The sequence below is a fragment of the Kogia breviceps genome, chromosome 9 (genome assembly GCF_026419965.1).
Source record: "Kogia breviceps isolate mKogBre1 chromosome 9, mKogBre1 haplotype 1, whole genome shotgun sequence".
NCBI lineage: Eukaryota > Metazoa > Chordata > Mammalia > Artiodactyla > Physeteridae > Kogia > Kogia breviceps.
In genome coordinates, this window is record NC_081318.1 from 13,684,533 (window position 1) to 13,710,603 (window position 26,071).

The following is a 26,071-nucleotide window of genomic DNA, read 5'->3' on the forward strand; positions in this document are numbered from 1 at the left end:
CATATTTGCAAATCTCTTCATGTCTGGCTCAGTAGAAGACAGTGGGTTTTCATGTCTGCTTCTGAATTCAGTCTCTTGCAGCTTGATCCTTTAAAGTATATGAAGAGAATTTGGCTTTCACAGATACAGTAGGAAGGGGAGAAGTATTTTAATAGCCTTTCTCGTTAATTGTGGATATTTGTCTTTGATACTACATGAGAATTTGACAAGAGGCAATTTCTTAAAGGTTAGTTACAATGTGGAATCTGAAACTGTATTCATTAACTTTTTTATACACTTGCATTAAGATCCATTTGTCTGTCTTGTACTTTGAATGGATCTTGAAGTGACAGGCACGTTTCTTTCTTTTCTGAGGAAATATCTGCCAAATACCCAAATCTGAATAACTAGGGTTTGTTTGTCAGTCACTCTTTCAAGTAAAAATGACATTCCAGCTTGCAGCTCAGACAGTTTCCTCAAGATAGCCATCATACTTTGGTGTGCATAAGTGCTATATGCATATTTTCTGCTTCATCACATGAAATATTTAAAAAAATGTACTCAGGGGCCAGATTTAATAAAATCAATAATTTTTACTGCTCGACAAATATTTATTGAGCGTCTAGCATGTACCAAGGACATTCTTAAGTGAAATTGCCTTTGTTATTTTTAAACCGCGTGGCATTAAAGAATACATTGATTAATAGTACAGTTGTGTAACCGCCTTGATCCGTGCTAAGGCACAGGAGTTTTACCCACCACTGCTTTTGCACCATCAATGGAAAAGTTAAAGGGAAAAAGCAAATAACATTTTAGTGTTATGCAAATGATTTTGGCCTTGTGGACCTTTTTTGCATATGTTTCCTTATGTACAGAGTGCTGATTTGCTCTTTTCAGTATCACCACCTGGTGATGCGGGGGTGGGTGGTAGTTGTGTGTGAAGGTACTTTGGACCAGCGGGACTGACTGATTCTTGTGTGACTGCAGATCTGGAGCAGAAACCATTTGTTTCCCAGTGCAGAGGAAGCTACTCTTTTCCTCGGAACACTTGACACCATCTTCCTCTTCTCCTATGCTGTGGTAAGTTTCAGAACTCTAGGCTTTTACGTTGAGAAAAAATATAAAATTACTCCAAACCGTATGCAGTTGTCAAGGGAGTTTGAGTTTGCTGACTGAGGAGAGTTTATATTTTGTGTCCTTCCCATCCATCCCCCTATTCCTCCATTTGACACATATTTTTTGAGCACCTAGCATGTGCCGAGCATGTGCCAGGTACTTTTCTAGTCGATGGGGAATTCATCAGTGAGCATCACAGGAGAAATCCCTTCCTTCATAAAGCTTATATTCTTTTTCAAGCTTCTCTTCTTGAGTAGGAGCTAAGGGAGACAAACGGTAACAAAATGCTATAAATAAGTAAATGACTGAGTGTATTCGAAGGTGGTAAGTGCTGTGGCAAAGAGCCAGGCCAGGGGTGGGGGGTGGGGTGGGGGGGTTGTTGTGTATGTAGGATGGCTGGGGAAGACCTCTTGAAGAGCAGAGGCCTGAGTGTAGGTGGAAATTTCAGAGCCCTTCACATATAGATGACTTTTTATTTTTATTATTTTTTTAAAATTTTATTTATTTATTTGGTTGTGCTGGGTCTTCGTTGTGGTTCGCTGGCTCCTTACTTGCAGCTTGTGGGCTTCTTAGTTGCAGCAGGAGGGCTCCTAAGTTGCGGCTCACAGGCTCCTTAGTTGTGGCATGAGAACTCTTAGTTGCAGCATGCATGTGGGATCTAGTTCCCTGACCAGGGATTGAACCCAGGCCCCTGCATTGGGAATGTGGAGTCTTAACCACTGGACCACCAGGGAAGTCCCATAGATGACTTTTTAAATTATGAGACTGGATGAAAATCATCAGGAGAGTTGATAAGGACGGGGAGGAGGTAGGAAGACTGAGCCGGGGCTGGGAGGCTTCCAGTATTTTGAGGTGGGGAAAATGAGGGATGGGCCAGGGAGGCTGAGAGGGAGCAGGAGAACACGAGAGGGTGGCCTCGTCCTGGGAGCAGAGCTGGGGTGGCCGGGGCCAGCTCTGGCTGAGGAAGTGTCCTGGAATCGGGCAGCCAGTGTCTCTGTCTGGCCTTAGGGCTTGTCTGTGGTGGCTGCCGAATTAGAGCAGTGGTGGCATAGCTGGAGCTGTGCCCCCGGGGAGCAGTCTGACCTTTTCTCCCCAGCATCTTACTGTTTATCTTTAAAATGTGTCCAGTTATAAAAAAGCCTTTTAGGTATAAATGTGCAGGTGATGTGAAATACTGGGTGAAAGTCCCAAAGTAATCTCCAAATGTTTATTTGGGTGGTTACTAGAATATCTTTTCTTTGAAGAGGAAACTTACAGACACAGTTGGAGCAGATCTTGGATCATTTAGCCTAGCTTCTCAGGCCAACCTTTTTTTTTTTTTTTTTTTTTTTTTAATTGGGGTATAGTTGTTTTACAATGTTGTGTTAGTTTCTACTGTGCAGCGAAGTGGAGTTCCTTGTGCTATACAGCAGGTTCTTATTAGTTATCTATTTCGTACATATTAGTGTATACATGTCAATCCCAATCTCCCAGTTCATCCCTCCCCCCTCCCCCTGCTTTCCCCCCTTGGTGTCCATACGTTTGTTCTCTACATCTGTGTCTGTTTCTGCCTTGCAGACCAGTTCATCCATACCATTTTTCTAGATTCCACGTATATGCGTTAATGTACAATGTTTATTTTTCTCTTTCTGACTTACTTTACTCTGTATGACAGTCTCTAGGTCCATCCATGTCTCTACAAATGACCCAATTTCGTTCCTTTTTATGGCTGAGTAATATTCCATTGTATATATGTACCACATCTTCTTTATCCATTTGTCTGTCAGTGGACATTTAGGTTGTGTCCATGACCTGGCTATTGTAAATAGAGCTGTAATGAACATTGAGGTGCATGTGTCTTTGAATTATGGTTTTCTCTGGGTATATGCCCAGTAGTGGGATTGCTGGGTCATATGGTACTTCTATTTTTATTTTTTTAAGGAACCTCCATACTGTTCTCCATAGTGGCTGTGGGAATTTACATTCCCACCCACAGTGCAAGAGGGTTCCCTTTTCTCCACACCCTCTCCAGCATTTATTGTTTGTAGATTTTCTGATGATCAGGCCAGGCTTTTCTGTACAAAATCCCAATATAGGATCACTTGGCTTTGGCTGGAGCACTCCCAGTGATGCTTCTCCTTCAGCCTTAGAAGAGGCTGTGTTGTCTCATGGAACCACTAGCTTACCACCACCAACTAGCTATTATAAGCTTGGTATCAAAATGGAATTTAACCTTTTTTTGATATTTAGTTTCCTTACCTACACAGTTATGATGATATAGAATTATGATGATAATAGTTGTCTATAGGATTAAATAGGTTTAGGAGATAAAAGATAAATGCCATGAAAAACCAGTGATCATAGCTCTTTATATTGAGCTGCATTTCCTTCTGTAACTGCCAGGTATTGTGTGGACCTTTGGAGCAATACAGAATAAATTGGTTACCTAATCTGAAACATATTGAGAGATTTTCTTCACCACCGCCCCCCCCTTACTATATATAGTATAAGACCATGTGAACTGGAGCTATAGAACATAGACTCTTCTCTAATGTTTGGGGGTGCCTCTTTTGAGGTAGTGAAAGCTTGATAATAATAAGGGAGAAACATTTATTATGCCGTTTATAATCTAAATTTTCTCTAATATAGATATATTTATACAGCTATATTTATAATATAGTCAATTTATGAGAAACACTTGTATCTGAATTTACGTATTTAGTCCAGACATTTATTCATTTTATATATTTGTGGAAGAAAAAACCTAAAGTGTGTCACCCTTAGCTCTTTGGTCTGCCTTGCTGCCATGATCTTGGCATTTTTAATTCCTGCCACTCAGTGGGAGGAGAGCAGAAAGCAGAACATTTGTGCCTCTCTTCAACTAATTATTGTCTCTGCCTCCGTGCTCTCCTTGCCTCGTGATGTCATGTAACCCAAGGGTCAGGTTAAACAGGCAGTGCATGTGCCCCTGAAGCTTCTGTTCTGCAGGACACGTAACATCTCAATCCAGAACGCAAATGGCTAAGAGGAATCCCTTTGGGAAAGCAGATAACTGGTGTTTAGGAGCTCATCTATTCTAGAAGAGAAAACATTTGTGTGCTTGTTTTTTTAAAATTATTCTTTGGTTTTTTTTTTTTTTTTTTTTTTTTTCCTTTTCTTTTCAGTCTCTTAGGCAGTTAGGGGATCAAATAGAATGGAAATTTGCACTGAATTGTACTGTCTTGGTGCATAAAGTGTTTACAGTATAGTGTGCAGAAACAATTGTCATTTCTTGAAATGTTAGTGAAACTGATTTAGACGGCTAGGCTAGGCATGAGAATTTTTGTGTTTTGTTTGCCTCGTTTGCTTTGGAATGCATTTTACTTTTTCCAGGCTGTGTTGTTATCCAGAGCTATAAAATAAAATGCTTTATTTTTAGGGCCTTTTCGTCAGTGGTATCATTGGGGACCGGCTTAATTTGCGATGGGTTCTGTCTTTTGGCATGTGCTCCTCTGCATTAGTGGTAAGTTGAAAGGTGTTATTCTTATTACTATTACTGTTATCTCAGCCAGGTATTTTACAATCCAAGCAATCCCCCACTTCTGTATATAGAATAGAATAGAAAAATTAACCTTCAGTGTTCTAATCCCTTCTGTGCCTTTTCACTTAGGTATGTCCTTAAAGTATGACTTCAGTTATGCCCCTTGCTTGATTCTCAGTCACCAGCAAAATCAAAGCATCCAGTGCTCCCAAGAACCTGGCCCCAGCCCGCCTCGACAGTCATGTCTGTCCTGTGCTTCACCTCTCTGCTCTCCCAGATCAAACTATCAATACCTTTTGTGGCCCTGACATATCCTGCTCCCTTCTACCTCACCGCTATTGTTCCTGCTGTTCTCCCTGCCTTGAATGCTCTCTGTTCAGCTCTTGATAGTATAACAGCGTCTCCTTCAAGTCATTGGCCAAATGACTCTTGTTTCATTATGCCTTACTTTACCAGCCCCACTCCCAGGAGTCATTCTTTCCTGTCCTGAGCTTCCTTCTGTGCCTGGATTTCTTTGAAGGCACTTCTCTTGTCTGCTGCTCAGCCTGCCCATTTCTGTGTCAGTCTTGCTTTCCCTAGGAGCCTGCAGTGGGTTGATTAAGACCACAGACTTCCCCAGACCTGCACCGCCTGGGTTTCAGTCCTTCCCCGGGAGTTTCCAGCTACGGTTTCTGTGTGCTTCAGCCTCTCCTTTTGAATACCTCCACCTGGGGTTGCAGTGAGGGTTCTGTGTGTTACTCTATGTGGGGCATTTGGAACAGTGCCTGGCATATTAAGTGCTCTAGAGGGCAAGATCCATATTTGATTCATCTTTCTTTGCTTACAAGCATCTGGTGATAAATTGTTGTTGATTGAGTGAAAGCATGGAGTTTAGTTAGACTCTATTATTGTTTTTCAATGTCTGCCATTTGTGTATGGGGAAAAACTTCTTTTTCTATTTCAGAGATTGAAGCACTTTATTTACTCACAAGCTGCTCACCCACACATATATACATACTGTTTTTAAACCTGTGTACATACTTTCTTGTTTGTTTGTTTTTTTACATTTTTTGAAAAATTGAAGTATGTACATAAACTCACTAAACTCACCCTTTTTAGTGTATACTCCTCAATTTTGACAAATGAGTATAGTTGTGTAAGTGCCACCCTTCTTTCTGCCCCCAGCCTGTGGCAGGCACTGACTGTTTTTCTGTCATTATAGTTTTGCTCATTCCAGAATGTCATATAACTGGAATCATACAGTATTAGACATACCGTTTTGAAACCCATGCCAAATATTCCCGAAGGAGACTGACTGCAAATAAAATGCCCACCCCGAGCAGAATGCCTGGAAAAAAGCAGTCCTTTGCTGAATGCCACCAAACGATTGAGCCAATCACAAGTTACGCCGATGCACTCGTTAGGCACGGTGTTAATAATAGCTGGCGCTTTCTGGTCCGCATGATGTGCCTGGGCTGTTCTAACGATATTTAAACATGTGGAGTCAGGTAGTCCCCAGAGCTGCCTTCCATAAACAAGAGGAAAGGGAAATAGATGTAAAAAGAGGTCCAACAATGGGGACTTAACCTTTTCGAGTTGAAGATGCAAGTTGGAAGGATGGTCCTCACTGCGGTTTACGCCCTTTGCCATCTCTGCCTCTCTAGTGGGGGTGGTTGGCGGTGGTCTCGCTCAGCGCTGCTCTGGGCGGGAGCATCTGAAGAGTCGGCCACACGTCTCAGGCCCCAGACATTGACTGTATCTTTCACATGGGGTCTTTAATCGGGGTGTCCACGTGGATGTTACATGTGTCTTTTTCTTTCTTCTTCTCTGAGGTGTTCGTCTTTGGCACTCTCACAGAATGGCTGCATTTCTACAACAAGGGGCTGTACTGCGGCCTGTGGATCGTGAATGGCCTGCTGCAGTCCACTGGTTGGCCCTGCGTCGTTGCTGTTATGGGCAACTGGTTTGGGAAAGCTGGGTATGCCACTTCCTCCTTCTTTCATTTCTCTACTTAAGTAGTTTTAATATGGGATTGTTCAAGACTTGTCAGAGTCAATGCACTTGATCCCTTCGACACCACCCACGTCTTCCCTCTATTTTAGAAAGCTTAGCGCAGCCGGGAGAGGAGGTTTCATGTCAAAGTACATTGGAAATAATGTGGACCCTAGAGATGGTCTAGCCTGTGGGACTCATTCACAGCAGTCTCCTGGCCATGGTCAGATTTTGAGTGTGGCTAAGGCCGTACGTCTCGAATTTTTTTTTTTTTTAAATCTTCCCTTTAGAGAACATAAATAACACACCGTAATAAGAGAAATCTCACGTGCCATCTCATCATGTATCTTCCTGTGGGTTTTGCTTTCCCTTTTTTTGAGACTCAGTGATCTAGTTTAACCTTCTTAAAGATAAGGAAACTGAGGCCAGAAGTTATCCATAGGGCTTGCCCTGAGGTCACAGAGCAAAGGCTTTAAGAAGATGCAGATGGGGCTTCCCTGGTGGCGCAGTGGTTAAGAGTCCGCCTGCCAGTGCGGGGGACACGGGTTCGAGCCCTGGTCCAGGAAGATCCCACATGCTGCAGAGCAACTAAGCCCGTGCGCCACAACTACTGAGCCTGCGAGTCACAACTACTGAAGCACGCGTACTCTAGAGCCCATGCTCCACACCAAGAGAAGCCACCGCAGCAAGAAGCCTGCGCACTGCATCAAAGAGTAGTCCCCACTCGCCACAACAAAAGAAAGCCTGCATGTAGCAACGAAGACCCAATGCAGCCGGAAAAAAAAAAAAAAAAAGGAAGATGCAGATGAAGAATGCCAAACTTTGGGGCTTAGTTAAGTTGGCCATTTTTCCCATAAACCTTTAAGTACTTATCCGTTGTGTGTGTGTGTGTGTGTGTGTGTGTGTGTGTGTGTGTGTGTGTGTGTGTGTGTGTGTGTGTGTGTGTTTGTGTGTGTGTGTGTGGCGGGGGCCATGGTTTGAGGATGGGCACCTACTGCCACTCAAGAAGAACCATACTTAATTTACAGGATGGAAAGTAAGTTGAGCTACCCAAAGACTTGGCTTTGTTGTTTACTGTTGTTTGTGGCACTCTGCCTTTGTTGTTTATCATTGTTTATGACACTTTGCCTTTGGGAATACTGTTAATTTGGATTTCTGTCATTTGTCCTGGATAAATATTTATTTGTGGTGAGATGCACATTTATTTCATCGATGGCTCTGTTTTTTGTTTGTTTACTCTTTTACATAGGGACCAGTCTGCACAGCAGGCATTATCCACCCACCGCGGTGATCAGTGCATGCTTTGACCAGCTCCTCTCGGTTTTCCAGCTTCCCAGTCTCTAGGAGTAGAGGTGCTTGCTGGCTAATGATCTCTGTATTGTTGTGAAAGTTCACCTGTAAAATGCCTTGTGGTTAGAATCAGCACCGCTTAATGAGAATGCTCTGATTATGTTCAGTGTGCTAGTGATTTCCAGTTCTTTCCAACTCTAGTGTCACTGGTTTAACAGAATTGATTTTCGGAGGTACTCATTCCCCCGGGATACTTTAGTTTTCTTTTGGAGTAGGAGATGCTGTCTGCTTGTGTGTTATTTATTTTTATTAAGATTTTTAACATAACTTCATTCCAGTCATGATTTTGGAAAATTATACAAAGGTTACTTGATTTTTGTAGCCAAACCAGATAATATAAATGAACACAGAGAAATAAAGGCAAAACCACCTGAAATCCTTTTACTTCAAAGATAATCACTTTGACATGTATCATTTTGAGATAATCCTTATCTGAACTTTTATACATTGGATGGCACTTGGTGGTAGGTGGCAGTGACTGGGTAGGCTGACCTCTTGATTATTTCTCTGGCTCAAGTCACAAAGACAACAAATTCAAGAGAGCCATTACAGTTTACTTTTGAAAGTAAGACAGTTTGTTTTTAAGCAAATAACACTAGTAAGTGAAATCAATGATGCGTTGCCTGACACACAGTGACTCTTCCTGTGAAATGTAACAATAAACCACAAAGTACCAGTAAAACTATGATAACTTAAAGTCACAGTCGTTTTCAGCCAGTTTCTTCTGAAATCATGTCTTTGGTCAGCCCGTGTTACTCAGACCCTCTAGGACGCTCTTGGTAGGTTTTAGGTTTTAGAGGCTTGGGGCATTTTCACACTGGGGAGAACATAGAGATTATCTAGTTCAAATCATTTGATTTCCAAGTGAAAAAAGTTGGGGAATTAAGTGATCCACTGAGGACGTTGCCTTGGAAAGCTATTACCTTGGCTGAGTCGTGTCCCTCCTCCCGTTGTCGGGGTCATAGTTTTTAAAAACACATTGAGGCAGGTAGTACTAGTAGGTACACCCTTGCAGGCCCAAACTGTCAACTCTGTCACTGCACTCAGTCCTTTGAGGAACACAGCGCTTTCCAGATGAGAGCCCTGAGCCTGGGCTGGGACTTGCTGGAGATCATCCGGCTGGAAGTGACAGAGCTGGGACTTGTGAAAAGACTTTATTTTTCACTGTTAAATGTTGTCTACCTGTTCATTTCTAAGATTCCTTCTGTCTCTGTGAGGTTATAAAAATGTTGAAAGAGCTGAAGAACCTAGACCTAACACCGTGCGTTATTAATATGTATTAAGTAGAATAAAATACAAATTTATTTTTTTATTTTATTTTTAAAAATGTAACATCCTTTAAAAAAAATAAATTGATTTATTGATTTTTTGGGGGGCTGTGTTGGGTCTTTGTTGCTGCGCGCGGGCTTTCTCTAGTTGTGGCGAGAGGGGGGCTACTCTTCGTTGTGGTGCGCCGGCTTCTCATTGTGGTGGCTTCTCTTGTTGCGGAGCACGGGCTGTAGGTGTGTGGGCTTCAGTAGTTGTGGCACATGGGCTCAACAGTTGTGGCTTGCGGGCTCTAGAGTGCAGGCTCAGTAGTTGTGGCACACGGGCTTAGTTGCTCCGCGGCATGTGGGATCTTCCCGGACCAGGGCTCGAACCCGTGTCCCCTGCATTGGCAGGTGGGTTCTTAACCACTGCTCTACCAGGGAAGTCCTAATACACAAATTTAAACATTAAAAAAATTAATTTTTCTTAACTGCTTTTTTTTCTTTCTTTCTTCACCAGCCCTACTGCCATTGCCTATTTCCAGAGCTAGTTGGTTTTCTCTAGGACTATTGTAATAGCTAGTTTCCCTTCCACAGACTCTTCATCCACACATCCTTTTTTTTTTTTTTTTTTGATGGCCTTATTGAGGTATACAATATGCTGCGCATGTTCAAAGGGTACAGTTGGATGAGTTTTGGCTTGCATGCACCTGTAAAAGTATCATCACAATTAAGATAATGACATATCCATCACCCCCAGAGTCTCCTCATGCCCCTTGGTAATTCCTCCCTCCTACTGCCTTCTCCAGTCAGCCATTGATTTGCTTTCTGTCACCTTAATCTGAATTTTCTAAAATTTTATATAAATGGAATCATGCAGTATGTCTTCTTGTCTGTGTTCTTCCACTCGGGACAGTAATGTTGAGATTAATTCATGTCTGCATTGATAGTTCATTCCTTTTTTATAGCTGAGGAGTCATCCATTATACCACAATTTATCTGTTCACCTCTTGGTGAACATTCAGGCTTTTAGTTTTCGGCTTTTACTAGTAAAGCTACTGTGAATATTTGTTCACGAATCCTTGTATGGACATATGCTTTCATTTCCCTTGGATACATACCTTGGAGTAGGATGGCTGGATCATATGATAGGTGTGTGTTTATCTTTTTAAGAAACGGGCAATTTCTTCTAAAGTGGTTGAACCATTTTACATTCCCACCAGCAGAGTATAAGGATTCTAGGTGCTATACATCCTTGCCAACACTTGGTATGCTCAGTGTGTTTTGATTTTAGCTATTCTAGTAGGTGTGTAGTGATACCTCCTTGTGGCTTTAATTTGCATTTTCCTAATGTCTGATGATATTGAGCATCTTTTCATGTGCTTATTTGCATCTTATTTATTTTTTATTTTTTAAATTTTTTGGCTGTGTTGGGCCTTCATTGCTGCGCACGGGCTTTCTCTAGTTGTGGTGAGCGGGGGCTACTCTTGGTTGCAGTTCGTGGGCTTCTCATTGCGGTGGCTTCTCTTGTTGCAGAGCATGGGCTCTACGCACATGGGCATCACTTGTTGCAGCACACAGGCTCAGTAGTTGTGGCACATGGGTGCTAGGGCGCACGGGCTCAGTAGTTGTGGCTTGTGGGCTCTAGAGCACAGGCAGTTGTGGCACACGGGCTTACTTGCTCCATGGCATGTGGGATCTTCCTGGACCAGCGATTGAACCTGTATCCCCTGCGTTGGTAGGTGGATTCTTTTTTTTTAAAAAATATAAATTTATTTATTTATTTAATTTATTTTTTGGCTGCATTGGGTCTTTGTTGCTGCACTCAGGCTTTCTCTAGTTGTGGTGAGTGGGGCTGCTCTTCGTTGCGGTGCGCAGGCTTCTCACTGCAGTGGCTTCTCTTGTTGCGGAGCATGGGCTCTAGGCATGCAGGCTTCAGTAGTTGTGGCACGTGGGCTCAGTAGTTGTGGCTTGTGGGCTCTAGAGCACTGGCTCAGTAGTTGTGGCGCACGGGCTTAGTTGCTTCATGGCATGTGGGATCTTCCTGGACCAGGGCTCAAACCGTGTCCCCTGTATTGGCAGGCGGATTCTTAACCACTGCACCACCAGGGAATTCCGCATCTTATTTTTTTGTGTGTGTGAAGTATTTATTAAAATCTTTTGCCCCTTTTTCAGAAACTTTGTATTTGAGATTATTGTAGATTTATACTCTTTAACATTTTATTGCGTTGTCTGTTTTTCACATTATTGAGGGTTTTTTTTTTTTTTTTTTTGTGGTACGCGGGCCTCTCAGTGTTGTGGCCTCTCCCGTTGCTGAGCACAGGCTCCGGACGCGCAGGCTCAGCAGCCATGGCACACGGGCCTAGCCGCTCTGCGGCATGTGGGATCTTCCCGGACTGGGGCACGAACCCATTTCCCCTGCATCGGCAGGCGGACTCTCAACCACTGCGCCACCAGGGAAGCCCCACATTATTGAGTTTTGAGAGTTCTTTATATTCCAGCAACAAGTCTTCTGTCAGATAAGTGATATCCAAATAGTTTCTCCCAATCTGTGGCTTGTCTTTTTAAATTCTCTTAATGGTGTTTTTCAGTGAGCCCCAAATTGAACTTATAAAATCTTAGAGTTAGAAGAGACCTACCTGATGTTTTGCCATTTGGGTGTACTTTATAAAAACGTGAAAATAGAATATTGATTCTTTGTAATGTGAACCTGCACTACTTTAGCCGTTTTGTATTTGAACTGTACACAAAATCCCTTCTGATTCTGTTATCTTCTGTTTTGCACTGTTCCCATCATAGACGAGGAGTTGTTTTTGGTCTCTGGAGTGCCTGTGCCTCAGTGGGCAATATTTTGGGAGCCTGTCTAGCTTCTTCCGTTCTGCAGTATGGTTATGAGGTAGGTGTTTCTTTCTAGCTTTTTCTTGAGTATATAAATATATATTCTATTTTAGGAAATAATCCTTTGACCATTTAAAATGGCCTAGAGCTATGTCTGGGTGGGGCAAGGTTTGTATTAAGAGTGGACAAACTCTTGGTAAATGCAAACATGTTAAAAAAAATTAGTCCTGGAAAAACTACCAAATCTAAAGACGTATCAGTTGGGGAAAAGTATTTGCAACTCATGTTACAGATAAAGAGCTAATTTCCTTAATATATATAGAATGCCCACAAATTGATAAGAAAAAGACCAACACACAGAAAGAAAGGTGAAGGATTTGAATGTGTAGTTCATGAAAAGGAAATAGAAATGGCTTGTAAACATACGACAGGGTATTCCAGTTCACTCAGAATTTATTCATTCATTCAGTAAATATTTTTAAGCTCCTCTAAGTGCCCCAAGGCAGTAAAGAATAGAGCCCTGACCAAGAAACCATAATCTCTACCCTTAGGGAGTTTAGGTGTTAGTCGGCAGAGAAATGCAAATTAAAACTACGCTGTGTAAAAAAAAAAAAAAAAAAAAAAAAAGAAAGAAAGAAACGACACCATATACTTATTAGATTGGTAAAAACCCAAAAGTTTGGTAATGTGTTTATGAGGATGTGACAAAACAGGCATTGCAGATGGGAGAGTAAATAACCCCCCTTGGGGTCAGTATGGTCTATCAAAATTATAATGGCTCTCACCAAGCAGTTCCACATCTGTGAATTAATCCAATTGGTGAATACACTTCAGCATGTACAGGGAGATACATCTACAAGGTTATTTACTTCAGCATTATTTGTAATAGCAAAAGATTGGTAACAGATGTCAACCAAAAGTGAAACAGTTGTACCAAGGAACTCCTATTCAGTGGAATGCTGTGCAGCTGTGAAATAGAATTATGCAGCCCTTAATGTCCTGACAGGGAAACAGCTCAATGGTGTGTTAAGTGAAGAAAGGAAGGGTGCATAACCGTGTGTGTTGAATGCTGCCATTTGTGTGAAATGGAGGAAGAATTAAAGAGTATCTATTGTATTGGCTTGTATGTTTCCAAAACAATCTCTGGAAAGTAAAAATGAAATAACAGTGCTTATATGTTGGAAAAATGAGAATTGAATGGCTGGGAGAAGGGATGGGAGGGAGGGTTTAACTATACATCTTCTACTTTTTGTTGCTTGAATCATGTCAACCTATTGCCTGTTCAGAACCCTAATAATTAAAAGTAAATTGCTCTTTTGAAAAGCAGATACATTTTTAAGCTGCTCACCAAGTGTTTGGTCCCTGAAGAATTCGGTCTACTTAGGGCCAGTGGGAAGTCCTTCCTGTGTTGACATTCACCTTTTCCCAGGTTTCTTAGCTTCACACCTGGATTGTACTCATTGGCTCAGATGGGAATTTCTGTTCACCCTACGTGCTGCTCCCAGATTTGACTTCTGGGAAAAACTAATTTTGTCACCCGTCTATCCGCATCAGGCTCCACTCTTAAATAAAATAATATTCAGCGATGCAGCCTGGCTCTTGAGTCTTTCACCTGGATAGCACCTTTCCAAGTCAGTGTTCTTCCCTGTTACCCCCAGCAGAAGCCCTCAGCTCCCACCATGCAGAAGGCTTTCCACCTCCCTCCCACCCGGTGCCTTTGCTTCAGCCGTGCCAGGAAAGGTGGTCAATTGCTGTGGTTTTCAGCTGCTCCCTAAAGCATTGTCTCCCTCCTTCAGCCTCTTTAGCTGTTTCCTTCTTCTGAATTCAGTTCCTCTGTTTGTTTCCTATTAGAACTGGGCCTTCAATTCAGCTACATGCTGCCTTATACTATTATTTTGTGTACTGTTTAATCCCCTCAACTGGAAAATATCTTTGACGGCAGATACTGTCTTTTGTAGGAGGCCGAGTAGTGTAAGGAGTATCATTTTTGGAGCTAGTTCTGACTTCACGATCGTAATAGTACCACTCAGTGTCCAGTGGACCTTAATTATCCTCTCTGAGCCCCATAGAGTCACTGGGAAAAACCTGTGAGAAAACACAAAACACTCAGCTCAGTGCCTGGCACAGGCTAGGCACTCAGCGCTCATTTCCTTTCCAGTCGCCTCGTCCTCCCCCCTTGTGCCTCTAATGAATGTGCCTTTAATGAGCATCTCAGATGCGTCAGGAGCGCCTTTCCCTTCCCCCTCCAGTATGCCTTTCTGGTGACGGCGGCTGTGCAGTTTGCTGGTGGGATCATCATCTTCTTTGGACTCTTGGTATCACCCGAAGAAATTGGTGAGAAGCTGCTCTTCTACTCAGAACGTCTCACTATTATAAGCAAAGAGAAATCTGTGGCCAGAACAGCCCATCTCTTTCTTCCTAGGAGAACTGTGAGCTCCTTTCAGTGAACTCAAGGAGCAGTATTGCTGTTTGTATCCTGTCCATGCTGCGGCCTCTCCTGGCACAGCTGCAAATGTTTGAGGGAGTGAGGCTCACCTTTTTATAGATTCAGGGAAAACTCATCATTTGCAAATGGGTTTTATAATGGAGATGCTGGCTAGAAATTAGCATGGCTGTATTTCAAATTTCACTTCTTGAGCCGGATTTCTTTTCCTTCATAAAAATAATTTAGTGTGATACTTATCTGTGGTTAAATACAGGACGTGTACAAGTGAAACCACAGAAGCAGATAGATGTATGATTCTTCTTTTATTTATATATATATATATATATATATATATATATATATATTTTTTTTTTTTTTTTTTTTTTTTTCGGTACGCGGGCCTCTCACTGTTGTGGTCTCTCCCGCTGCGGAGCACAGGCTCCGGACGCGCAGGCTCAGCGGCCATGGCTCACGGGCCCAGCCGCTCCGCGGCGTGTGAGATCTTCCCAGATTGTGGGATCTTCCCGGACTGGGGCACGAACCCACGTCCCCTGCATCGGCAGGCGGACTCTCAACCACTGCGCCACCAGGGAAGCCCTCTTCTATCTTTTGACTCTACTAAAGAGACATGTCAGTTGAAGAGCATGTAATTAATGTTTTTTTTGGTGTTATGTAAGAGAGATAGTGTGATGTAGTTGAAAAAGTTTTGCTTTGAAGCCAGGTCAAGGAGAATTAGAGGCCTGGGTTTGTGGCTCATTAGCTGTGTGACCTCAGTTGACCTTGGACTCTGAACCTTAGTAGCTTCTTCCGTAAAATGGAAATAAAAATAACATGGACCCCATAAGTAATGATGCATGCAAAGCACTTAGCCCAGTGCTGGGCACCTGGAGGGCCCTCTATAAACATGGCTGTCACTCTTGTTGTAGGTCTCCCAGGTATTGAGGCCAAAGAAAATTTTGAAGAAGACTCGCACAGGCCATTAATTAGTGATGCTGAAAATGAAGATGAAGCTGAGCCTAATTATTCAATCCAAGAAGACAAGACTATTACCCAAGTCAAGGCGATAAGCTTTTACCAGGCGTGTTGCCTTCCCGGAGTTATAGCGGTAAAGCCTGTTCAAATCTCCTCACCACAGCCAGTGAGGTGTTATAGCCTGGATAATAACTCTGCCTGGGATAAAGCATCTTGAAGTATTTCGCTTCTCTCTGAGACTTTATTTTTAGGAGTATATGTTCAGAGGAATAGCAAATATTGGCCCTCAGCTTGTTTCTGTATTGGCACCACTTGAAGTTTTATCTGAAATCTAATGCAGGGGTTGGCAAAACCTTTTCTGTGCAGAGCCAGTTAGTAAATGTTTTCAGCTTTGGGGGCACCATACAGTCTCTGCCACAATCGCTCAACTCAGTAGAGGAAAGAAGTCCATGGACGATACGGAACAAATGGGCCTGGCCGTATTTGGCCCGTGAGCTGGAATTTGCTGACTGTGGTCTAGCCTTCGAGTAAGAAGGCAAAACTGATATTTTAAAATGTATACCTTTTGACCTGTTGAAGTCTTATAGAATTATAAATAGCCCAAGAGAGGTTTGAGTCATTCGTTAGGTCTGTTTGATATGCCTACATTCTTACTATTCTAGGGGAAGAAAAGTTTGCCCTTCAGTTAAAAGGTCCAGAGCAGAATACTCCACAGTATTTCCTGGTAATGCATTCCAGTGTTTCCACAACCTTTACAGGTTTTTTCCTAATGTCTAAACTGAATCCCTTCTGCTGCAGTTTTTCTGTCCCGGTGTTTCGGGTGCTCTAGTGTGGGAGTGGAATTTAAGAGGCCTAGGTTATGTTGCCAGCTTACCCATTAACTCGGCCTGGGGTAGGTCACTCAGCCCGTCCTCGTGTCTCAGTTCCCCTGCCTATGGACAGAAAGTCTACCAGTCCTCCCTGGGGTCTGTAATGCTGGGTTATTGTATTGTGAATAAGCACCTTTTAAATTTTATTGTTTAATGGTGCTTTATGAATGTAGCCCCTCAGTTAAATTCAGAGTCTGCAGGTTGTCCTATTTCATACTTTCCAGTTCCCTTCTTCCTGCCCCCAAGCTAAGAGAACTGACATTCACAAACAAGATAGTTTTAAGTGTGAGTTAAAATTTAAGTGTAAGTTCCCACAAGTCTTCAACCAAAAGATGATGTGTAATACAAGGGAAATGCAAGTTCCTTTGGGCCAGTTCTTATGCTAATGATCAGTATTTTTTAAAGTAGTTATTAAAATGTTCTGCTGGTAATAGGTTAATTTCTGAGACAGAACTTAGATTTGTTGTGACTAATGTGTTTCACAAGCTATTGTTCCCTGCCAAGGGCAGGGTGTAAAGGAAATCCAGTTAACTTAATTCCTTTGTCTTTGTGGCAGGCTGTCTGGACAAAATGCACTCCTGATTGGGATTTGGCTCTCTAGGGGGTGGCTGCTGCCCTGCCTGGGAAGCTGCTTTAAAACAAGTGATACCTAGGGAATAACTGGCAGCTCCAAGGAAAAGAATATACTAGCCAGACAGACACCCTTTGAAGTCAGTCTCTCTGTTCCTCCCCCTCTTTCCTTTGATGCTAAATGTCAGTATTTCCTGGTAATAATGTGTTGAGTATAGGATTCTCAGCCCCTCTGCCATCTTAAGGCAGCTGTAACTTTCTTTCCTCAACCTAGAGCCACAAGACCCATGACAATCCTATTCTTTCATTTTTGACTCAAAGCTTGTGGAAACTACCGCGTGAAAGTAGTTTTCATGTTGATGCTTTTCTTGGACCTTGGAACTGTAGTCCAGTCCGGTTGCTTTGCATTGTCCATAATGTTAACTTCACAGGAAGTAGAAGAACCAAAAAAGTCTGGCTGCTTGCAGTAAAGGCTGTGATGTTACTGGATTCATTTGCTTATGGTTAGTCCTAGTCAGTGGCATGAATACGTTTTATCTTTATCTAAATAAAGAAATACGAGTATGTGCCCTGCCTTGAAGGTTCAAAGCACTGGTTTGCTTCTACCAGAGAACCGAAAGGAGAAAGTGGGGGGACAGTTAAGGAGTAGTCCCATGTGTTTTGTGTTTTTTATCCCCAGGCCTACTGTACTGCCTTGCTAGACGCCAAGGGGGAATGAAGAGAAGAGGGAGACTAGGTAAAGTCAGGCAAATAGGGATTTGTAGAAACATTTAATTTGAAAATCAGGTACTATTTGCCCCAAACTCCTCTGTTTTGTTTTGTTGTTTAATTACCTTTAAATGGTAGTTATGTTGCGCTGTTTGTTCCTTACTGGTAGTTGGATGTTTTTCTTATAGTACTCACTGGCCTATGCCTGCTTGAAGTTAGTGAATTATTCCTTCTTCTTCTGGCTGCCCTTTTATCTGAGTAATAACTTCGGATGGAAGGAGGCTGAAGCCGACAAGCTGTCCATTTGGTACGATGTTGGAGGAATTATAGGTAAGGCCAGTGATACATCTTTTTCTGTAATAAGAATTAGTCACTAGTCATATTTTACTGGGTTATGAAATCTGGCATCATTTAAAGTTTTATTACTTATTCCACAGCTATTTTTCCTAAACTGTCCTACCAGTAAATAGCCAAACTTAAAAAAAGAAAAAAAAAGTCCTTAGAAAAGAAGACCTAGCCTATGGCAGCCCAGTGATTTATAGGGCTCTTTTTTCTCAGTCCTTTGTTGATGGATCAGTACTTTTGTCTTGGGAAGTGCAGGGATGTCTCTCTCTGATCTCTTTAAGTGTAACCCTTTTGTACACTTTCAGTGATAGCTTAGCTGTAAAGCAAATTGTATGTCAGAGATTCAAGTTAGGATGTGGATGTATTCATTTTATATAAAACACCGCAGCCAAAGAAGGGAAACATACTAGCTTAGTGTATTGATTGTCAGATCATAAAGGTAGGAATAATAGCAGGGATTAATTTTTTTGTTTTGCAGTTGCTTCATTGCACACAGCAGATTTTAACAGTGACTTTTTGCTCTAACTGGAAGTGTAAACAAGGAAGTAGGAAACTTTAAAATCAGACAGACGTACAGATTGCATGTTAGTGGGTACTGCTTATATGGCTGTGGCAGAACCATAATATCCTTTTTGTAATGTTTACATTTAGAAGTGTGGGAAGACTAAACTGCCCTGCGCGCATGAAAGCACAGTGTATCCTTAGGTGATATACTGTTGCTGTATTTGAACTTGTGTGCCCTTATTCTTAGATCCAGAGCCAAAGGTGAGGTTGCTGCCTTTAGACCTGCACGTACTTCTGATGAGGGTGTACCAGGTGTCCCATTGCCCTAGACTCCAAGTAGGACTTCATCTAAATGTGACTGCATTGCTTCAAGGATCCACATCACTTTTTTTAAACGTCTTGACCTATTAGTTATTACCAAACCATGATTGCTGCATTTAATTTTAGTGAATGTTTATGTTCACTACTACTAATAGCCGATGAAGCACAATCCTTAATTAATTATCTTTTAAAATAAAAAGCAGGAAAAGCCTTCACAGCTGGTTGGAGAAGGAAAAACAGCAAGGAACAGTGGGGTAGTTTTGATGATTTTCCCTTATTTGTAGTGTCCCGTCCCCATCAGCCATCATGGCAGTTAATAGTCAGGTAACCTTTCTATAAGGAAATTACGGAGGAAATTTTTTAGGAGAGCCAGCTCTCTCTCTTTTTTTTTTTTTTTTTTTGTGGTATGCGGGCCTCTCACTGTTGTGGCCTCTCCCGTTGAGGAGCACAGGCTCCGGACACGCAGGCTCAGAGGCCATGGCTCACGGGCCCAGCTGCTCCGCGGCACGTGGGATCTTCCCGGACCAGGGCTCGAACCCGTGTCCCCTGTATCAGCAGGCGGACTCTCAACCACTGTGCCACCAGGGAAGCCCCCAGCTCTCTTTTTGGATAGACCAGTGTCAGGATCCTGATGGCAGGTGGAGGGTATGTGGTAAGCAAGAGTCAGGTAACTGAGCTAAATTAGAAAATTTGATTGGGTTGCACTCTTTGTACTTGAAGGTGGAACTCTGCAAGGCTTCATCTCTGATGTGCTACAGAAGAGAGCCCCGGTGTTAGCTCTCAGTCTGCTTCTGGCCGTTGGGTCCCTCGTTGGATATAGTCGTGAGTATTCCCTTGCAATTAAACTGTTTTCCTCATCTCGTACGACTAAGGCATTTATTTGCCTTGAGTCAGTGATCAACCCTAGGGGGATAGTTGAGACCAGCCACAAAGGCATAATATGACCTTTGTATTGTCCTGTAAATGCCGCTAAAAGTATCACATAGTTTTATTTGTGTTGGGGAGGAAACTGGCATCTCTTCTGCTTTGTTGGTTTGTTTAAAAGCTTTCTTGGGAGTGTATATGCTTTGTTCAAGGGTAGGCTCCAGAGTGACAGCATTAGAGCCAATAAAACAATAAAAGGGACAAGATTTCAAAAGAGGAAAGTTAGTAATTAGTAGGTTTGGTATATGTCCCTTAAGATGCTGCTGAGATAGAAGTAGAGTTTTCCTGTAGCTTTTAGAAGTCACATTAGCTTGAGCACAAGCAAGAAGCAGACATTACAAATAAAAGTTGGGGGAGGTGGTGATGGAGCTGTATGCGCTTGCTTGTTGTTCCTGGGAGTGATCTGTGAGGTCGCAGAGATCCAGGCCCAGATCTGTGTGTACTGTTGGGTGGAGGCACACGTAATGCGCTCCTCGCGTCAGTGTTCTGTGTCTGTGTCTTTCCTCACAGGTTCTCCAAATGATAAGTCCATCAATGCGCTTCTGATGGCTGTCACAGGTATGGCATAGGCTCCATTTCACTGTACTGTTTCTCTGTAAGGAAAAAGGAAAAAAGGAAACTGATTTCTCCTTCAATCTGAGTAATGCTGAAACCATAATTATAGAGAACTCAAAAGGCAAAAGGAAAGATGCCTCCTCCAGATCCTGCTTCTCTGCCCTCGTGTGACCTCTCAGTCCTGTTGTGACAGAGGCAGTCCCTTTGGACAGAGATTTTCTAACATTTTTGACTGCTGCCCCGCCCACTCACGTTACTTGCGGAAGTGGCTTAGGAAGATGCCACATTGGAAACCAATTCACCAGCTTCCTAAAGGTCCGGTATAGCTAGTTTTTCCTCCTGTGTTGCGACTGGTCAGAATTTCTTCACTTGCAACCCAGATGAGACAATTGGGTGCAATTAGGGACCGTGTTATAGAAGAATTTTTATTTTTACACTGGAGATCCTAGGATGGTGGGAGCTGCCTCTGCTCTGTGAGGCACACGGGACTGACCCAGCCTCGCGGACAGATTCACATGGGCCGACTCCTGCTCAGTCCTTGGACAGCCTCGCCGAGAGCGCTGGCAGATAGAACCCCTTACACCGCTGAAATCGCTTTTTCTCCTCTCTTTTTTTTCAATGTTTGGTTGAATTTGGGCAGTCAGATGCTCTGCGCTGCACCTCTACCATAAGAGAATTTGACAAGCTAGTGCAGTTAGTTGTCAATGAATGCACACTTCACAGGATTAGAAAGCTGTGTGTTCACTCTATTTTCTAGAGAAAAGTGGATGCTAACTAGTTTGAAGATGTTACTATCTGGGGGAGTTTCCATTTTTATTGGTTATTTTTTTCCCCTCTTTTTGTTTCTCTCCAACATACTGATTGGAGTATTGGGATTAAGAGTTCGCTTTATTCAGTAGATTCCTAGCATTGTTACAAATAGTGTCTTTATAAGAACCTGTTCTGTTTACGACTTTAGGATTTTTTATTGGTGGACCTTCTAATATGATTAGCTCTGCTATTTCTGCGGACCTGGGTCGTCAGGAGCTGATCCAAGGGAGCAGTGAGGCTTTGGCAACCGTCACAGGAATAGTTGATGGAACCGGGAGCATCGGAGCTGCGGTGGGCCAGGTGAGAGCAGGGGAGGGCTTGACATGGAGTGTTCAGCAGTTCTTCAGCGGTGGAAGAGTTTACCCCTGCCCTCTGGGCCACGGTAGGGTGGCACTCTTGTGCTGTAGTGTGCTGTACTGAAAGCCTTGGGTTTTTAGTCTCTGAGGTCCAGCTGATGTGACCTAATGTGGAAGGTCGCTCTACATTTATCAGTTCCTCCTTTCCACTTTTACCTCCAGATTCTTCCTGTCTGAAAAGAAGCTAACACCTCATAAGACAGATTCTCCAGTCCCAGCCTGCCATCCCCTTCTTCCAGCCTGAACTTGGCACTCCAAGGAGGCCATGAGACACATGCTTCTCATTACCCTGCACCTGACATGCAGGCCCTACCTCTCTCCCCAACCAGACACACACACGTACACACATTCTTCCCATGGATCCCTGCCAGAAATTGTCATGGACTCTGCAGCTGCCCTGAGTCGCTTACTCTGCTTCCTACAACTGTGTCTCAAAAGGTGGTTCATGAATGTCTTATGCCAGAATCATCTGGGGGTTCATTAAAGTACTGAACACTAAGCTTACTGTAGACTTGCTGAGGAAGAGCCTGGGGACCTGTATTTCAGCAAAGCCTTCCTGGCGATTCTTATGCTCGCTCAAGTTTGAGACCTTCTGGGCTAAGATCGGCCTACTCTAGGTAATCAGAACTATTCAAATCGATCTTTGTTGCTTACATTCAGCTTCAGAAAGGCATCCCTTCTCTGGGACAGTCATGAGTCATGCCTCTCCTAGGGTATACTACTCTGGGTCATTGAGTGCTAATTTTGCAAAGTGTGGATTTGAGAATCAACTGCATGGATAAAATGGTTGAAACCGTGGAAGTGATGTGATGTTTAATGGGGAAAGAAAATATAGGCAGAACCTCGGAGGATGCCCAGTGGTCACAGAAACGGGAAGCCAGAATTTGAGGAGGTGTGTTACTCAGATCATAGAGGTAGAGAGGTCAAGAGAAAGAGAATGGAAGGAAAAAGGCTTGTCGTTTGGACATTGAGGTCATTAAATGGCCTTGAAGATTGCTGCTTAATGGGGGTGGATCAGTGGTATCCGATTGCTAGTGGTTAATGCAAGAGCAAATACTGAGGGAGATACACCATCTTAATGCTGGTCTCCACCCAGCCATATATTACACATTTATTTGTTAATGTCTGTGTCTCCCACTGTAAGGTGAGCTTCACGAGGGCAGCATTTTATTTGTTTTGTGTTCTACTGTAGCCCTGGTACCAGGAACGGTGCCTGGCACACAGTAGACATTCAGATATTTGTGGAATGATTGTAGAATGAATGATTTATAGGATCAGTGTGTTAGCATATTTGATTCTGAGACTAAAGGAAAAACAAACTTAGCAAAGGTAGGAGAAATTTGTTCTGGAGTAGGAACTAAAAAAATGCTATTGGCCACCTGTTCAGATGTCTTCATAAAGGGGTATTGGGCATCCTTCTCTGAAATTACTGGATTTTAAGTTTTCCTTCCCAACTAATGTTTTATTCATTAATCAAATGGGTAGATTGTAATTAGCATTTCAAGGAGTTTCTTTTCATTTAGAATGCCTGCCAGTGTTATGATCCCTATCTGTGAACTTGGGTCAGCATTAGATTGACTTTCATGGTTTGGGAAGCAAGATCAGGAGTAAAGCATAGCCAGCTAGCTTTACTCGTTCCCCTGCCGTGTTGATTTTTGAATGATTTCCTATTGCTTGAGGTATGAAATCCCAAACTCCATGACCTAATATAGGACTGGACTTAATAAAGCCCTTAGAAGGAAACATAGGGACGACTCCTCTTGACAGATATATACCAATGGTCAGTAAGCACCTGAAAAGATTCTCAGCATCCTTAGGGAGATGCAAAGCAAAAACATGAGCTACCACTTGACACCTAATTAGGATGGCTGTAATTAAAACAAAACAGAGTAACAAGTGTTGGTGAGGATGTGGAGAAATTCACATACAGTGATGGTGGAAATGTAAAATCGTGCAGGGGCTTCCCTGGTGGCACAGTGGTTGTGGGTCCGCCTGCTGATGCGGGGGGCGCGGGTTCATGCCCCGGTCCGGGAGGATTCCACATGCCGCGGAGCGGCTGGGCCCGTGGGCCATGGCCGCTGGGCCTGCGCGTCTGGAGCCTGTGCTCTGCAACGGGAGAGGTCACATCAGTGAGAGACCTGCGTACCGCAAAAAAAAAAAAAGAAAAAATCTAAAATCGTGCAGCTACTGTAGAAAACACTATTGTGGTTCCTCAAAAAGTTAAACAGAATTACCATATGACCCAGCAATTCCACTCCTAGGTATGTTGTACCCCAAAGAATTGAAAACGGATTCAGATATTTGTTTGCCAATGTTCACTGCAGCGTTATTCATAGTAGCCAAAAGGTGGAAACAACTCAAGTGTCCATTGATAGATGAATGGATAAACAAAATGTGGTATATCTATGCAATGGAATATTATTTAGCCATAAAAGGAATGGCATTCTGATACATGCTACAACATGAATGAACCTTAACATTATGCTAAGTGAAATAAGCCAGACAAAAAAATATTGTGTGATTCTACTTAACATGAAATACCTTGAATGGCAAATTCATCGAGACAGAAAGCAGATTAGAGTTTATCAGGGGCTGAGGAGAGGGGCCATGGAGAGTTCTTGCAGAGAGTTAACGGGTGCAGAGCTTCCGTTAGGGGTGATGAAAAATTTTGAAAATAGGTAGTGGTGATGGTTATGCAACATCATGAATGTATTTGATGCTGCTGAGCTGTACACTGAAAGATGGTTAAAATGGCAAGTTTTATGTTACATGTATTTTTTTTTAAAAAAAAGCATGGATACCTTTTATTAATTGAAAATAAAAGAATATGCTGTAGAGTGTCAAAGTCATACAGTAATCCTATGAGCAAATCGTGTAATTGAAAAATGAGTGGTATACTTAAAAGATGAACTTTAAAAATATATATTTATTTATTTATCTATCTATTTATCTATCTATCTGCATCGGGTCTTAGTTGCGGCATGTGAACTCTTAGTTGTGGCATGTGGAATCTAGTTCCCTGACCAGGGATCAAACCCAGGCCTCCTACATTGGGTGCGTGGAGTCTTAGCCACTGGACCACCAGGGAAGTCGTGAAAACGAACTATTTTTAAAAGCATCAATTATAGTACCCTTCACTGGAAGAAGGAATGATTAAATGGAAGTGACTTGAGGCTGTTCATCATCCGCTCTTAATTTTTTAAAAATAAATTTATTTATTTTATTTTGTTTATTTTTGGCTGCGTTGGGTCTTTGTTGCTGCACACGGGCTTCCTCTAGTTGTGGCGAGCGGGGGCTACTTTTTGTTGCAGTGCATGGGCTTCTCACTGAGGTGGCTTCTCTTGTGGAGCATGGGCTCTAGGTGCACGGGCTCAGTAGTTGTGGCTCACGGGCTCTAGAGTGCAGGCTCAGTAGTTGTGGCACATGGGCTTAGTTGCTCCATGGCTTGTGGGATCTTCTCAAACCAGGGCTCAAACCCGTGTCCCTTGCATTGGCAGGTGGTTTCTTAACCACTGTGCCACCAGGGAAGTCCCCATCATCCTCTCTTAATAGCAAAGTGAAAAAACAATATACCTCCTGGACTTGTGCCTTCTGTTACACAGTTTTTGTATGTGGACTCTGCCAGCTTACCAAATGAAGGCTGTCAGTAAAGCTTAAATAGGAGCATGTATATGCAAGAGCTCTGCAAACTGCAAAACATTATACAAATCCTAACTCCCTTTTATTTTCTAGAAGAGATATGTTTAATCTACTTTTATTTTAAAAATTTATTTATTTTATTATTTATTATTTTGGGCTGCATTGGGTCTTCGTTGCTGCGTGTGGGCTTTCTCTAGTTGCGGTGAGCAGCGGCTCTTTGTTGCAGTAGTACTCTTTGAAGCACGGGCTTCTCATCGCAGTGGCTTCTCCTGTTGTGGAGCGTGGGCTCCAGGTGTGCGGGCTTCAGTAGTTGTGTCTTGTGGGCTCCAGAGCACAGGCTCAGTAGTTGTGGCACATGGGCCTAGTTGCTCTGCGGCATGTGGGATCTTCCCAGACCAGGGCTCGAACCCACGTCCGTTGCATTGGCAGGCGGATTCTTAACCACTGCGCCACCAGGGAAGTCCTAATCTACTTTTTAGCTACTTCAGTTTATTAATTTATAAAGGATTATATTGTGATTTCTTTTTCTCCCTTTTAGTATTTAGTGTCTTTGATCCAGGACAACCTAGGATGGATGTGGGTTTTCTACTTTTTCATTCTTATGGTAAGTGTGTGCCCTTCTTGTTTTTTTTAAACTAGTAATTTTTAAATTAAATTAGTTCAAAGCATTTACTTAAATCACTTTTTTTTACACACAAAGTATTTTTGTTGTTGTTGAGGAATAATTGACTTAAAATAAATTACATATGTTTAACAAGTAAAATTTGGTACCGTTTAACATATGTGCATGCATGTGTGTGAACCCATCCTCCCGATCAGGACAGTAAATGTATCCATCACTCCCAAAAGTTTCTTCATGGCCCCTATGTCATCCCTGTCTCTTGCCTCTCCACCATCCCACCTCTCTCCAGGTAACTACTGATGCGCTTTCTGTTGCTATAGATTAGCTTGCGTTTTCTTGAGTTTTACATACATGGAATCATACACTATGTATTTTTGTCTGCTTCTTTCAGTCAGCATAATTATTTTGAGATTCATCCATGTTGTTGCATGTATCAATAGTTCATTTCTTT

At 42.6% G+C, this 26,071-nt stretch overlaps 1 protein-coding gene across 7 annotated transcripts in view; it reads left to right on the plus strand.

Moving 5' to 3' along the window:
- The window catches only part of SLC37A3 (solute carrier family 37 member 3), a 90,164-nt gene that overhangs the window by 15,703 nt on the left and 48,390 nt on the right, over positions 1–26,071 (plus strand). For 6 of the 7 annotated variants that reach the window (XR_010842059.1, XM_067041995.1, XM_067041996.1 and 3 more), the window contains exons 4-14: positions 967–1,059; positions 4,493–4,576; positions 6,406–6,551; positions 11,962–12,058; positions 14,250–14,334; positions 15,352–15,530; positions 17,733–17,874; positions 19,435–19,536; positions 20,149–20,196; positions 21,152–21,303; positions 25,537–25,602. Coding sequence is in view for 6 of the 7 variants with exons in the window: in XM_067041995.1 (XP_066898096.1) it covers positions 967–1,059; positions 4,493–4,576; positions 6,406–6,551; positions 11,962–12,058; positions 14,250–14,334; positions 15,352–15,530; positions 17,733–17,874; positions 19,435–19,536; positions 20,149–20,196; positions 21,152–21,303; positions 25,537–25,602 (1,194 nt within the window). In the remaining variant the exon portion in view is untranslated. Of the gene's footprint in view, positions 1–966; positions 1,060–4,492; positions 4,577–6,405; positions 6,552–11,961; positions 12,059–14,249; positions 14,335–15,351; positions 15,531–17,732; positions 17,875–19,434; positions 19,537–20,148; positions 20,197–21,151; positions 21,304–21,521; positions 24,124–25,536; positions 25,603–26,071 lie in introns of those variants that run through there. The other variant, XM_067042001.1, reaches the window with a different exon arrangement.